The sequence below is a fragment of the Alosa pseudoharengus genome, unplaced genomic scaffold, assembly GCF_046254945.1.
Source record: "Alosa pseudoharengus isolate Yale_2024_CS ecotype anadromous, Long Island Sound unplaced genomic scaffold, YU_APseudo_1.1 YU_APseudo_1.1_scf_18, whole genome shotgun sequence".
NCBI lineage: Eukaryota > Metazoa > Chordata > Actinopteri > Clupeiformes > Clupeidae > Alosa > Alosa pseudoharengus.
In genome coordinates this window covers 21,806,764-21,822,517 of record NW_027468650.1, presented here as the reverse complement: position 1 = coordinate 21,822,517, position 15,754 = coordinate 21,806,764, and the positions used below count along the sequence as shown (strand labels likewise).

The window sequence follows — 15,754 nt, the reverse complement described above, 5'->3', positions numbered from 1 at the left end:
TTCTGTTAAATATGGTGTGCCACAGGGGTCTGTTTTGGGACTGGATTGCAATTAAGGCTAACGTCATTTAAGGAGATTTTGACTCCACAGGGACCACCTGTGTGACCGTGCATGGTCATTACTTTGCCCTATAAGTAATTGGTCAGGCTGTATTGCACTGCCACATCCAAAGCTGCATGGGATGCAGTTGTGATGATTAGAACATACATTTTCCAGAGCTTCATCCGTGATCATTCATTTTTAAAGGAAAAGCTAAGGTGTTTGTAGACACAAAAGCAGCCCCACAGAGGAAACAACTGTCTTCCCAAAGCCATTAGGCCTGCATTGTCAATAACACATGCACAGTTTTGTTTTCTAAAACGAAAATATTTAATAGAAAATATACAGAAATTGTACTTTTCATATGTGCAGCCTTGCAACTTTAGTGTAACATTTTAAGTATATGAACTCTCAGTTCACGTCAGCATTAGAGAGGACATCTGGCAGATGATGAGAATGACAACGATGATAGCTTACAGTTATAGTTTACACCTCCTAAAACATATTCAAGTGATTGGGTTTCCCCATGGCAGAACTGACACATTATTGCACACTTACACAGATGTCCCTGCTACCCCTACCCCAATCTATCTAGCTAACGGAATGGCATTCTTTCTCTTGGTGTTTCTCAAAAAAAAGAAGTCATAATGATTATGTTGAAACAGTTACAGTCGTTGGCACACACTTGACCTTCTGAGCAGCCAGTGGACTGAGTGAGGAGACGGGTCAAGCATGTCACATCTTACAGACATCTCTCATGCAGCAGGCCCCCCGTAAGCACAACTTAGGAAATGCAGCAGTCCACAGAACGAGGAAGATGATAAAAGGTACCCCGTGCAAAGCTGAAACACTTTGCAGCAGAACATACAGCAAACTACATTATAGCAGTAAACTCGGTATTAGCTTATTCTGAGAAATGAATCACATTAATGGTATTTCATTTTGTAACGCTATTAATAAATACTATTCCAAATGACACTTAAAAAACAGAGGCCAGGCATCCAAAAAGAACACAAAATAAAAATACTGAACAATACCAGAGGCATCTTTTGTTAATGAGGATTCCTTTAACTAATATTAAACACATTAATATACTTTTCATCTCTCAATACAGTGTTCATACATAATGGTAAAACTATGACTATTAGCCTGAGGGAGAACCAGATAACAAAACAAATGGGAAAGCCCTGATGTGAATACAAGTGTCACAGCAAAGCAGCTTTTCTTATAGTGCCTACTGCTATGCTAACGTTACCCTGAAAGCTCCTTAAATAACATATAAAGAACACATTTAAAACACCAATAAAAATAATATTTGACATGATTCAAATAACAACTACTGTACAAAATAAACAATATTTGGTATCACCAACACTGACAAAAAAATAGCAAAATGGACAAAAGATTATATAGCATTCTTAAGCTTTGAGAGTGTGCCTTTAGCCTCTCTGGGCATGATTTGTAGTTTTGCAATTACTAAGATCTGCCATACATCTATAGGCATGTCTGCATTGCCTGAGCATAAGCCTACAGTGAGCTGTTAAGAACATCCTATTTAGTTTCTGCATTGCACTGAATGATTGAGGATATGCTGATTAATATTCCAGCTTCAATTCAAGAATCCTTGAGTTTTGAAAAAGTAACATGGAAAAGGCATTACAAGATGCATAATCTGCAGATATGCAGAAGCAATTCGCAATTGCTGAGCTGTGCTTAGCAACCCCAGCCCCGCCCCCCCCCCCAAAAAAAAACAAAAAAAACAATAGCTGTGACTCGTACTGCTTGATAAACAGCTCTGAGAAAACAAAATCTTGCAGGGAGAGAAAGTTCAATCTTGCTCCAGTGATTCAGATGGGAGAACTTTGCTCCCTCCTCTTTTGAACCCGTCATCATTACCTGCACAACATAGAGGGACAGAGGTGATATGGACTCTCTGACACACACACACATTGACTGACAGGACACCCTGACTCTGAGCTGGACTACCTCTGCCTGGTGGGGCCGTAGGAGTCGAGCATCTGGGTGCTAGCCTGCTCCAGGTTCCAGTTGCTCCTTTGCAGCGCCTCCTGGCACTCGGAGCGGGCCTTCAGACCCAGCCGGAACAACTGCTCCACCTGCAACAGGAGAGGAGAGGAGTTGGGAGTCCCCATTCTGGTCCCACTGGCCCGGCTCACTCACACACACACACACACACACACACACACACACACACACACACACACACACACACACACACACACTCTCACGCTATCCTCTGTAATAAAGAGGCTCTGTAGCCCTTTAATTACAGGCATCTGTAATCACAGGGGGGACGGGAGCGAGCGAGCTCCGGTACCTTCAGGTAGCGGATGGCCTCCGGAACATTCCAGCTGTGCCTCTGCAGGGCCACCTGACACTCCTCCACAGTTACGCCGTGCACCGCCTCCTGGACCTGAGGACGCAATCCCGCCAATCTTTTACCAGCCAGGCCTTTTATCAACACGCACATAAATAAACAAGTATCATGATGGTAGCTAATGGCATAAACGCATCAGTTTAGTAGCAAACATAAATGCCATGTTTCTTGTGAGGACATTGGCCTACATAGCCATAGCCAGTAGAGTTCCTGGAGAAATGTTTTTGGCTTAAGAGAAATGTTAAACTTGCATTAAAAGCTTTGTTTTGTCTGTGGGTAGATAAAGACAGGCAATTTGCTTACATATTTGACAGAGTTGAAGGTAGGTGCAGTGGGTTCCGTTCGACTGCTGACAACTTGGTTGGTGGTCCAGGCCAGATTGTGGGGGTTCCCCATCCCACCAACGCCACTGCTGCTGATGCTGCTACTGGAGCTGTAGATGGGCCTGGTAGCGGCCTGCTGCTGTACCATGGGCCTGACGGTGGCCATGTTGGTGGTCTTCCTGTCCTCGCCGCTCTCCGAGTCTTTCAAGAAGCGCTCGTACTTGTCAAGGTAGGCCGGCCTCTCAGGCAGCAGGTAATAGTGCGTGCTGCTGGCCTTGGTGCCGTCGCACACCACCGGCAGGATGCAGGGGCTCTTGGCCTGCGCCTGGCCCACCTCGGGGGCCGTGTATTGGGGGTCACGGGCGAAGCTGTGGGTGGCCGGCGTGAGCACTGGCTGCTTGGGCTGTGGCGTGATGGGGGAGGGGGGCAGGCAGGGCGAGGGCGAGAGGAAGGCGCCCAGGGAGCCCACGCAGCACAGGCCGGCCCTCTGCTGGGGGGAGCCCACGCGCAGCGAGCCCATCGGGCTGGGCGCCCGCGAGCTGGGCTGAGACAGCGCGTGGTCCCGCGGCGGGATGCGCGGCGGGCGCTCCACGCTGGCGTCACCGTCGGCGTCATTGGCGTCAATCTCGTCCCCCAGCGAGTTGGAGGAGCGGTAGGCGGGCACCCCGGCGCGCCTGGACGGCCGCATTGGTGGGATGGGGACGCGTGGCGGCACCAGGGGCTTGTCCTCGTAGGAGGAGGGAAGGATGATCTGACGGTGGCCAGCCGGCGTGAAGGCCATGGGGATGGGCGAGGAGGGCAGCGAGCGGCCGACCGCAGGGGGAGCGCGCAGCTTGACCATCACCTCCCGCTGCAGCTCCTGGAAGAGCTGGGCCGTCTGCGCCGCCTGGGCTGGGGAGCGCGCCTCCTCCGCAGGCTGGGGGGCAGTCAGGAAGAGGTTATCCTCCACGCCCGCCTTCTCAGCGCCGGACAGTCCTCCGTTGGTGGAGCCACTGGCTGGAGTGGGCAGCTGGCTAGCCGCCTCGGCGCGCTGGCTGATGGAGCTCACCTCGGCGTCCTCCTCCACCCTCCCCGGCGGTTCCTCATACTCCTGCGCCACCTCGTCGTAGGCGGGCAGCGGGGGCAGTGGCCGGTCCCAGTCCAGCACGGGCGTGGGGTGCAGCGGGTTGGGCAGCGAGAGCGCCGCAGGGCTGTGCGGCAGTGCCGGTGTGTCCAGGATGGAGCCCACGGGCGCACTGGCCGGCAGCGGTGGCGGTGCCTTGGCCGGGGCCTCCGCCACAGGCGACGGCGAGGCCGAGCTAAAGCTATCGTCGCCGAAGTCGATGAGCGAGACCTCACAGAGGCGGTCCGTCTGCTGGCTCTCCCATGGACGCAGGCGCAGGCCCAGGTACGTCGACGGCTTGGACAGAGACAGCTTCCTCACGCTCGTCACCATCAGGTCATCGCCATCGTCCATCACCGAGTCATAGAATGCCTCTTCTTCAAACAAGCACACATCACAAAACAACATCAACTCATTTCCACCCTCCATCCACCTTAAAGCTTTTAATAAGACATACCGACAACACAGGGCCCGTATTCACAAAGCATCTTAAGACCAAAAAGTGCACCAAGGCCCAGGGCTGCTATGCTGCTGGTACATGCAGCAACAGAAAGAGTGTGCCCTGTGCAGTGATGAAGCCGAAGGTGAGAGGCCATGGTGATGAGGCAGGTGAGCCCACTCACTCTTGAGCAGAACGGCAGGCTGAGGAGGCCGTGGAGGTGGCAGCTCTAATAGAGGTCATAGAGTGCAGAGGAGAAACGGGGGGGGAAAAGAAAAGAGGGGAAGAAAAGATTTAAAGAGGGAGAGAGAGAGAAAGTAAATGGTGGTGAAAATTGGAAAGCAGTACAAGCCTTTGATCTGTAAAGGACTTAAGCCGATAGGGAATATAGTGTGTGTGAGAGAGAGAGAGAGAAGGAGAGAGAGTTGATGAAAATGACCTGAGTTGAATCATATATTGGAAGGACAATAAAAAAGCCCACGTACTTTTGGCTCGATTTGGGAGTTTAGTGGGCCGGTCAGCATTTGGGTCCATTCCAAGAACATCCGGAGGATCCATCGGGTTACCGAGGTATAAACTTATAAAGTCCCCACATAGGCGTGCGCGCACACACACACACACACACAGTCATGCATAAATACAAAGATTAATTATGGAGACACCAAGAAGACAAACAACACTCTAAACACAAACAAGTATAAGTACAAACAAAATCAATGTATGTTGTTTAAAAAAATATTTTTCCAGGACAAAAACATAAATCTTACAGGCTTATATACACACTTGCTTTGTTCACCATTTCTGGTTCATAAATCACTTTCAAGACTTTCACACAGTCTTTTGCTGCACTCTAGTGGTGAGTCCAGGAACACATTTTGGTGAGTTTGTTAATCACAACTGAGCCATTTCTTTTTTTTAAAATCATACACACACACACAGAATCCCAGATCAGTAAAAACACAGGGCAACTCAATACACAATCTTTGGCAAGACTTTAACCACAGTCATTAGTGAAGTTGAGTTTAGCCATATCTTAAAAAGACACAATCAATAAAATAACATATCAATTAGTACAAAGAAGAGGTCTGTTCAGAGTATGTGACTGGTGGTCTTACTCGTCTATCTTGTCTGGAGCGCCCCAGCTGCGGTGTGGGTCAGTGTCGCCATGGCCCGTGTGGATGAAGCTGTTCTTGAGCGGCCTGCTGATGTCCTGAGCCGACAGCCCGGCCACCGATGTCACCACTTGCCGGGGGAACTGTCCCACCTTCAGTGTCTGCCGATTCTGACCGCGCCACCAGTAGTTCTCAGCCCTGCGTTTAACAGCACATGGTGAGCGCCACTAAGTATAAGTATAAGTATATATACTCTTTTGATCCCGTGAGGGAAATTTGGTCTCTGCATTTAACCCAATCCATGAATTAGTGAAACACAGCACACAGTGAGGTGAAGCACACACTAATCCCGACGCAGTGAGCTGCCTGCAACCACAGCGGCGCTCGGGGAGCAGTGAGGGGTTAGGTGCCTTGCTCAAGGGCACTTCAGCCGTGGCCCACTGGTCGGGGCTCGAACCGGCAACCCTCCGGTTACTACGGCACCAAAGCGCAGGGAAACTAGAATGTGGTCAACACAATGGCACCAAAGCGCAGGGAAACTAGAATGTGGTCAACACAATGGCAGGTGTACCTGCCCTCGATGATGGTGATGACATCATCCAGGTGGATCTGAAGTTTGTCAGGCTCATCAAAATCTTGGAGGGCCCTCATGTCGGTCGGCATTGTCTGTGGAGAGGAGGAAACAGTGGGAGAGGCGTGAGTCACACAGACCGATTAAACATTAACTACAGTAGGACATGACGTTATATAAATTACCCTCACCCTGATGATTTGGGATTATTGAAATGGGATAGAAATAACTAAGATATTCAACAGGAATATTTTAAAGATTTCTTGAATCTTGAAAAATGAATAAACACAGAAACAGGTAGTGGGCATGGACATTTTTATCCAGGGGCCTAACAGCTGATGACTGAGGACACATTATTTCTTTCCCTTTTTTAGTATATTTTTTGGGCTTTTTGTGACGGGAGAGTGAAGAGAGAGAGAGATGGGATCTGGAAATGACTGGGATCAGACTTGATCCCAGTCCCTGTGGGTATTTTGGACCCAAATGTGGTACGGGCGCTGTAGCCAGTTGAGCCACAGTGCCCCCCCAGGACACATTATTTCTGTGTAATCATGATATCAAAGAACAACCCTCAAATCAAGCCATTAAGTGGCTAACTCAGACACTACGCTTCTATAAACCCAAAGGTTAATGAGCTCAAGTATAGACCTCTGAAGTTCGCCTACAAAAAGTACCCAAAACTGGCATCTTTGCCCATACAGTATAAGGAGATCCGGGCGCTAATCGAAGCAATATATTGCAGGTTGCACTGCAAGTTAGGTCTGGAGTAGCAAAAATCAAAGTTCGCCGTCTTAACGTACCGGAGATCACAGAATTCACTCGAAGGCAGATGACAAAAGTGTGTATGGCAAAACGTCTGCATTTCATACTTCTTCGTCCCCGCAGTGCAACAGGTGAGATTATTCCAAATCTTCATGTTATTTTCCCACTGGAAAAATTGCAAGATACCGGATCTCTTTATATGGGCAAAGATGGGAGCTTTTTTGTAGGCAAACTTCAGAGGTCTATTAGAAAAGACTATGTGCACAAAAGGCTCTTCCTGTACGCTCATTTATTTCCGGTGGAGCGTAAACTGTGTTGTATCGGCATCTTCATCTTCTATATCTTCATCCTGACACTGAATATCTTGTTTACCCAATAATAAAAATGTTAACATATGCGTAAATCCTTCTTTTTCGTAACATGCTGATTCCTAGTGCAACACCTAACTGGGTCTGTGTAGACACTAACTACATTAACAATAGCATCAGGTTCAAACACACCGGGCTCCATCGGAAACAAACGAGCATACAGAGAGCCGTTCGTAGTCTATTAAGACCATGAATCATCATGACAATCCGGACATACCTCTACCAGGAAGTCCCTAAGAGCCACAAATGTAGGTCTGTCTTCAGGTTTGGGAGACCAGCTCTGCAACATGACGTTGTAAATATCCTGGGGACAGTCTTCTGGCTTCACCAGGCGCTCCCCTTCCTTATCAATCTTATGGAGGATCTGGAGAGTAATAGCAAATCCACATGGCATATAGCTCACTGTCAATCAGAGGTCTATGCTACAGAAATATGTACAGAAAAACTGTATTGAACTGTATGGAGGTACTGTAAAAGAGGAAGAGTGTGTGTGTCTGTGTGTGTGTGTGTGTGTGTGTGTGCGTGTGCCTTTACCTGGCTACCATTGAGGCCCAGCCATGGCTCCTGTCCATGAGTGAACATCTCCCACAGAGTCACACCGAACATCCATGTGTCACTGGCGTGGGAGAAAGTCCTCGTCTTGAGGCTCTCTGGGGCACACCTGCACATCACAGAGAAAAGTGCATCACACCGTTAGACAGAGGCTGAGAGAGAGAGAGAAAGAAAGAAAGAAAGAAAGAAAGAAAGAAAGAAAGAAAGAAAGAGCCAGAGAGGACATGCAGAGAAAATAAACTTTGGGAGAAAACACAGTGAGAGACAGTGTCTGTGCGTGTTTGTATGTGGTGTACGTGTATGTGTGTGTGTGTGTGTAATCATGCATGCCTGCAAGTACTGTGTGAGAAAGGGAAAAGCTTTTAAGGTTAGATTTTCAAGAGAGCAAGAAAAACTGCAAGAGAAGGGCCACATGAGGATGGGCACAAAGAGGTACATGAGGCCCAGGATGAACACTGACAGCATGAACACCCCTGCCTGTGTCCATCTCCCCTGCTTGCGTCCATCCCTGCTCACCAGGCGAAGGGCACTTTGTGGTGCTCCTGCATGACATAGTGGTCGTCGTTCTTTGGCAGCGCCCGCATGAGGCCAAAGTCTCCGATCTTGACCTGCTCGTTGGAGGCCAGCAGGATGTTGCGGGCGGCGAGGTCACGGTGAATGAAGCGCCGCGACTCCAGATAGGCCATGCCGCATGCGATTTGCACGGTGTAGCGGCACAGCACCGAGATGAGGATGTGGCCCTGGCGCTTCCGCAGACGGTCCAGCAGCGAGCCCAGTGGCGCCAACTCAGTCACCTGACGCACAGTCAAACAGGAGCAAGAGTCAGTGGTGTCAGCAGAACAGCACTGGTGGAGCCCATCTCAGCGATTTTAGCCAGTTGTGAAGGCACACACAGATATCTAAAAACAATTTGCATGTTTTTGCATATACAAAAATGTGCAAACATACGCTAAAATATGGCACATCCCTAGCAGTAACCGTATCAAACCTAGTTATTCACTGTTGGACTTCTAGAACTGTAGAACTAACAGGAGATCCAAGAGAATGAAAGACAAGCATCATTCTACTAACGTCTAACACCAACGGCAAGAAAAACATGAGGACATGCAGAAGGGCTTTAGGCAGGCTGCGATGGTGCGCCTGTGATGACTCTCACCATCTTCATGGGGTGTGTGAGCACGACGCCATAGAGCCTGATGAGGTTCTGGTGGTCCAGGGAGTGCATGGCATTCACCTCCCTGATGAAGTCATCCAGGCCCTCAGGCTGCTCCAGCAGGTCTGTCTTCAGGCACTTGACGGCCACGTTCAGCTGCGCGCCGGTGGAAGAGCCCAAAAGAACACAAATGACTCATGTCTCATGTTAACATCACACACGTCCCACACATTCACTGCCAATTTCTCTACACACTTTGGCCGTGGGCAGGCATGTTTTTATTTCCACTGACTCATCTCTCTATTTTAAGAACCTTGTTCCTTCATTCATTCTAAATATTCCTCCTCTCTCATCTGTCCAGCCACCCAACCCAGTCATCAATCAATAGATCCTCCTGAGTGAGACCATACTCCATTAATGTATTGATCGCCAATGACCTTTGTCTAAAAGGAGGACGCAAAATGAATGATCCATTCTCTTTTACAGCAGTTCTTTCAAAGGTCCCCGAGTGGATCTCCGTCCATTGGTCTACTCACCACTCTTCCAGAGGGGGCCTGCCACTCTCCGCGCTTCACCACCCCGAAGGAGCCGTCCCCCAGCTTCTCAAACAGAGTGAGGTCCCGCTCACTGATGAGGCAGGTAAGGGCAGCTGGTTGGTCCCCAGGGCCTGGGGTGGGTGAGGGGCCCCTCAGGACCGTGGTGGCTGATGCCTGGGACTCTGACTCCGGCCGCTTCCCTGTGAACACCTGCTGGCCCAGGCACAGAGACTACAGCTGAGAGTAATTCCACCTGGTTCTCCCCTACAGCTGGCTATGCTCTATAGCAACAGCAGGCTGGAGCACACTGTGATTGAATACATATTTTTTGTATATGTTTAGGCTTTCTGCCTTTATTTGAAGGGGGTAGGCGAACGTTCGGAGAGCGTATACCCTATGGGCGGCTTTGAGGCTAGAAGTCGACCACTTGGAGTTAACATTCCGTTGACCCCCATTCATTTTGGCGTCCCTTTAACATTAAATAATATTACATCTGAAGCGTTTTAAGCCTTTATAGGAACCTTTTCTATTTTCAGAGAAATACAACATTGTGTGACTGGCATCATAACCTCATAACTCACTTTACGGCTGAGTAACTTTTTTCAGAAAACAATGCTAAAATTATGTAATGGACATAAAATGTATTTATTATTTTATATTCATTTAATGGACTTTGCGTCGTACAGGAGAGAAGTAACCGTATTCTCTGGATAAGAAACTCGAAGGCAGTCTGAAAGGAAGTTAGCGGGTAAGATATTTAAGAATAGCCTAGAAATCTAGACGCACCATAGCGGCAGCACATATAATTTGCAGCCAGGGTAGTCTAGCAACTCTCCGTTGGCTTGCGAGGTGGAAAAATGAAACTTCTATCAGGCCAATCACATTGTGTATAGAGTCGGCAACGGTTCCGCGTGAATTCCCTGCTACTTGAAAACAAAGAAGATGGATGCTGCTGCTGGCGAACAGTCTTTGAATCGCGACTCGAGTTAAAAGCTTTTTTTAAATTGGCAAAAGTTTGATCAACTAGCCAACTAGCTCCGCTGGTGGGAAAATGCATTGGACTGATGAGTTGTAGCGCTATCCTATTGCGTGAAGAGGAAATTTGAAAGACAACCGTTTATCCCGCCCCTCGGATTGAGCAGTGCCAATGGTAAGTTCCCAGACCCTAAATCTTGATGTGGGTCTGGCTCGTCAGGCTAATTAAGGAAAGCATCGAGGGAAAAAAACAATTAAGTGATGTTTTGTTGGGTTGGCACTACGTCAGTACAAATCCACTTGAAGTCGGAACACTCCGATAACTGCACGTTATCAATTTTCTTAGCACGGTTACCAGACGACTTACTGTGTTCTACTTTGTAGAACCGAAGTCGACCAACAGGAAAAATAAAAGGGTTTAAATTGACTTCACTTGCCTCTAACGGTGGCTCTGTCCATTTCTCTTATTGTCTATGCTTTATTTGGATAGGACAGTGAAGTATGACAAGAAGCAAGTGGGAGAGAGAGATGGGGCGGGATCAGGAAATAACCGCAGGCCGTACCCGAACCAACGTCCCCGTGGGCACCTGGACCCAAACATGGCATGGACACAGCGACCCCAATGATGAAATACATGATGGAAGCTTTGGCTTACTAGTGCGACAAGACAATTGTCCGTTTGATTGATTGATTGATTTATGCTTCATAATGACTTGGTGCAGCAGATATATTTGCCTGGGAGATGGCATCCATTACACCTGCCATTTCTCGCATCATGCTCCTTCCTACTGAGCTATGATGGAATGACAATATGGTGTAAGGGTGAGGCAAGCAGCAGCTAGGCTGCCATCGCACTGATTCTCATCTCAATTGATGGATCTTTAATACAACAATGTTGTTGCAGTTATAGATAAGCCACGGGGCAGCCGTGGCCTACTGGTTAGCACCAGTATCAGGCCGGTTCAAACCCCGACCAGTAGGCACGGCTGAAGTGCCCTTGAGCAAGGCACCTAACCCCTCACTGGTCCCCGAGCGCCGCTGTTGATGCAGGCAGCTCACTGCGCCGGGATTAGTGTGTGCTTCACCTCACTGTGTGTACACTGTGTGCTGTGTGTGTTTCACTAATTCACGGATTGGGATAAAAGCAGAGACCAAATTTTCCTCACGGGATCAAAAGAGTATATATACTATACTATATACTATATAAGTGGCTGTTGGAGGGGAGGGGTCTGCCTTAAGAAACCACAGCGTACCTTGCTCATCCAAGACTTGCGTTTGCACAGGGCTCTTCTCCTTTTCACAGCTTCCCACAGCCTCCTCTGGCCTTCAATGCCCAAACAAAACAAATAGGTGACAAATCTGATAACGTCACACAACAGCATTCCTGCATGAATTGTTCACACTAATTCCTCAGTTGATCATTGTCCATTGTGTATTGAACAAACTAAGATCGTCATAGAGGAATAAATAATATAAAAAAATAAATGAAAAATCATTTCCTGGAAAATTACTCAATGACTATAGAAGATGACAGATGCTCATAACAATGAATTTGCAAAGCTGTCATTTTCAGTCATTTCAGTCCCATTTGTTCTGAGGACATTTTAATGTGTTTGAAGTGGGTGGTGGTGATTAAGAGATGACAATGGCTAAGATGCCATTTGCCTGCATGTCTGTATGGGTCTGTGGGTGGGGAAGTTCTCTTACCCGGACGTCCCATGCCAATCTTCTCCAGGTCCTCAGTCTTGACGTAGTCAAAGTGGGAGAGGCGTGTGACGTTGAGTTCATCACGGATACGCAGGAAGTACTGCTGGAGCTGAACGTCAGTCAGCAGCTCCAAGAGCCACTCAGTCCCTTCGTCTGCCTGCATGGTTTCACCTGACTTCAAGACATGAACACACATACACACACATGGTCAATATAAGCTACAAATGGGATCATGCTGATGTGATGACATCTCACCTATACTGAGGTGTGGTTAGCTAGATTATGCCAGACCATCACTCAGTGAGTGACACGGTCTACAAATTCAGAGGAACCTAAACAGTCAGTTCCACCAATCAATGCCTTCAAGGGGATTTGGAATTCAGCAAGCCAGGAAGAGTGATGCTGATGTAGCTTCACATTGGAGTCTGGACTATGCCCATTAGGTACGCTGCCTATACTAAGAAAACTCAACAGACCGATCAGAATGTGTGGAAGGTGCCAAGAGTGGTAAACAGACACAAGGTCACGGTGTTTATTAACCTACCAGTGATTCAGCTACCCTCCAACAGCCTGCATCGTCACCACTAGGGAACATATAACCACAAAGGTGGTTTCTGAATTCACCCTTTCAATCTGAAGTGTTGGCCAGTTTCTTTTTTCGGTCTCTGTCCAATTTTGCTACAACAAGCAGCCTACAATGGAATATACTCCCTCTCTCACACCCTTCTCATGCTTTCATACTTGGCCTGTAGGAGACGCTGATGATCGCAGAAGCTGCTCCTTTCACTAGAGAAAGAACCAGTGAGGATATAGTGAGCCCACATTGCAACACCACAAGGCTGATCACACCACTGCTGTGACATGGTGCAGCACAGTGGAGGAAGTTGGTTAAGTTGGGCAGGCCGTCTCACCTACTGGTACAGGGCAGAGGGGATTACCACCTCAGCTTCCATCTGTCCTATTTCTGCACCACGACCCAGATCAGCCAACCAGCAGATGGGAACCCAGCCAGACTGGAAACTCCTAGCCCAGTGCCCACAAGTGTTTATTTTTTTATTACTTTAATTTTTCATTTAACCTTTATTTTACCAGGAATAATAGCTATAGCTTTTAGCTATTCAAAAACTCCCAATTGTCCACTGTGCCTACCACAGACCTGAACAATGCCTCCACATATAGCAAAAACTAACCATGTGGGCCTATTAAGAAAAACAGAAGGTAAAAAAAAACAAGCCTTTTGGTGACTGGCAAGCACAGGCGATAAGTGATGTGCATGATGACAGCTAGAGGCGATGCGCCATGAGGTGCCCTCAGATGTATGTTAATGGCTTGGAATTCATCTTCTATTAGAACATGAATTTGATATTACCAGTCCTATCACTACAGATACTGAATTGAGACACTTTACCTTAGCAGGCTAGCTCCTCAGGGGACTTGTCTTTTTCCAGTAAATCCGAGTAAGACCGAACAGAGCAGTGCTGCTCTCCCTCTAACACAGAACTCTGTATCACAGCATCCTGCTCCTCTCATTACTGCTGAATTATTCAGCTCCCATGGAGACAGGGGGGAGAGGGTTGGTGAGTGCGAGATGGAGAGGGGGGGCTGCAAGAGTCCTTATCTTATGTAAGTACATTGATTAATACCCACATCTTGATATATGATTCACATACAACCCTATACAACTCTTTGACTACACACAACCTATACAGTATAACCAGGAATTGCAGTATCCCATAGTGTATACAACATAGTGTCCCCTGGGTGTGTGTGCTTAAAAAGGAGGCAAGGGGAGTACGATGACTTGATGACGCAGTAATCCTGTCCAACCGAAGCCTCTGTGGGCAAAGCGGACTGTGGACCGCATGGCAAGGCTGGGCCTCTTGAGGACGCCTTCTGTGTTGGCAGCCCTAAAGGCCAGATTGTGAAAGTGACACAGTGAAGGAAGTGACACACACACACACACAGTTAACTGTTAACCTACACTAGAGAAGGATGGCTACTGAAGAGGGAAGTGTACTGAAAAGCTACACTGTCCCACTGTTGACATGAATGAACAAAAGGGATCATTGTACTGACATTTATAAACTCTGTGACTGAATACACTTCTTGGGTGTGTCATTGGGATTGCCTACAGGGAAAACACGCCTGAGAAAATAGGACACAGACTGCCTTCAGCTTTGAATGGTGTGCTAGAACAGCGAAAGCGTGGGCAATGTTCATTCTGAAAACCTTGTAACATTTTAAACATCAGTGTATTCTGGTTTTTCAAGACATTGAATACAAAATATAATTAATTGGCCAAAGGTCACACATTTCCTCCTTATATTTAATCAGGTTGCTTTCTCAAGTAAGTCCTAATTATGGACCCTGTGTCTAAATGTGCCATCTACTTTTGCATAGAGCTTGGTACCTTACAAATAATTTATAAGCAAGCCAACACTAATCACAGAATTCAGCAGCCTGGTTATATGTCAACGTCAGGCACTAGGAAGGAAGGGTCTCTCTCTCTGGGGGATAGCCTACACAAGCCGTCACTCGGAGGAAAGGGAGACAACTGATGAAGGTAGCAATACTGAAAAACTTACAAAAATGGCAATGTAACAAGACAGTTTAACATCGATCAGAGTCAACAGATTAGACTTTATGAGTTGAAAATGTGATGCACGTGTCCTAGAGGCATCCGCACTGTGACAGTCTAGCGCGGAGGCTGCGCATAGAGCGCAACCTATATTCAGCAGGCACATGATGATAACCACTGCATTCTCGGGTGTTACCCTCAAAGCTGGACAGGACCGTCCAGTTTTACAGGAAGACATATGTTTAGGAATTATAAACGCATAATATTCCGACAGGGAACACCAAGATAAGAAACGCCATCCGATAAAGATATGCCGTCAATAGGCTATAACGCTTGTTTACACATTGTTGCCAGCGGAAAACCAATGGACGCAACAACGATGTCCAATTCGTGCGTTTAAGAACATTATATTAAGATATCCTACAAACGTGGTATGAGGCTATGTGTTGTTTTTGCCATTGATTGGGCTACTGTTGTATTTCTAATACTAGGTCCATGAGAGGATTAAAATATCGTTAAACAACCAACCTACCTGTCCACTCACAGCAAGACGTAGACCCCGGACCTTTGCAATTTTTATATATATATATATATATATATATATAAAACGCGATATCAAGGCCGATGCACAATGTCTTTATAATCCTCCATTGCAGTGTAGGATGTAATTAGCAATATCCGTTTAGGAGACATTTCGCACGGGATGCAGGTTCTTCGTTTATTTGTACAAACAGTCCAGCTAGCCGTGGATTACGGCGTCACAGCTCGATTGATCTCTATTCTCACCCCCACCGTCCTCGTTTAAAGAGACACACACAGCACAGCTGAGCTGAGCGAGCATGGCAGGAGGCAATTTGTATGAGCTAAACACAAGTCTATTTATTTGCACACTTCCCTGCGTCGCTTAAATTCGTCTAAAGAATGAGCAAATTGTTTTTACAATATTTATTATTAAATGGGGTTTATTCAAGTTATCAAGCGGTGCGTGACAGTAACACACAATTACAGTTTTTTGTTTTCCAATTTTGAATATAGGCCTATGCCCGTTTTTTCCAAACACTAGGCTACACACAATTACAGGAAGCTACACCAGGAATGGATCATTTAGAGTACAAGAATATACTGACCAAACACGACACACA

At 47.1% G+C, this 15,754-nt stretch overlaps 1 protein-coding gene across 2 annotated transcripts; it reads right to left on the bottom strand.

The window, feature by feature from the left end:
* Window positions 1-407: 407 nt before the first annotated feature.
* On the bottom strand, window positions 408-15,197 carry tnk2a (tyrosine kinase, non-receptor, 2a). 2 transcript variants are annotated; one of them, XM_076290527.1, is made up of 16 exons: window positions 15,145-15,197; window positions 12,035-12,209; window positions 11,581-11,651; window positions 9,353-9,583; window positions 8,820-8,972; window positions 8,180-8,457; window positions 7,646-7,772; window positions 7,329-7,475; window positions 5,982-6,076; window positions 5,414-5,608; window positions 4,784-4,875; window positions 4,483-4,527; window positions 2,738-4,236; window positions 2,375-2,470; window positions 2,026-2,153; window positions 408-1,935 (listed from the first exon to the last, which is right to left on the bottom strand). In XM_076290527.1, exons 2-16 carry the CDS (start codon window positions 12,195-12,197, stop codon window positions 1,932-1,934), a joined length of 3,324 nt encoding a protein of 1,107 aa, XP_076146642.1. In that variant the 5' UTR covers window positions 12,198-12,209; window positions 15,145-15,197; the 3' UTR covers window positions 408-1,931. The 2 variants fall into 2 exon arrangements, with proteins under 2 accessions (XP_076146642.1, XP_076146644.1); XM_076290529.1 differs by lacking the exon at window positions 4,483-4,527 and having other exon boundaries at window positions 408-2,153.
* Between the last annotated feature and the right edge of the window lie 557 nt (window positions 15,198-15,754).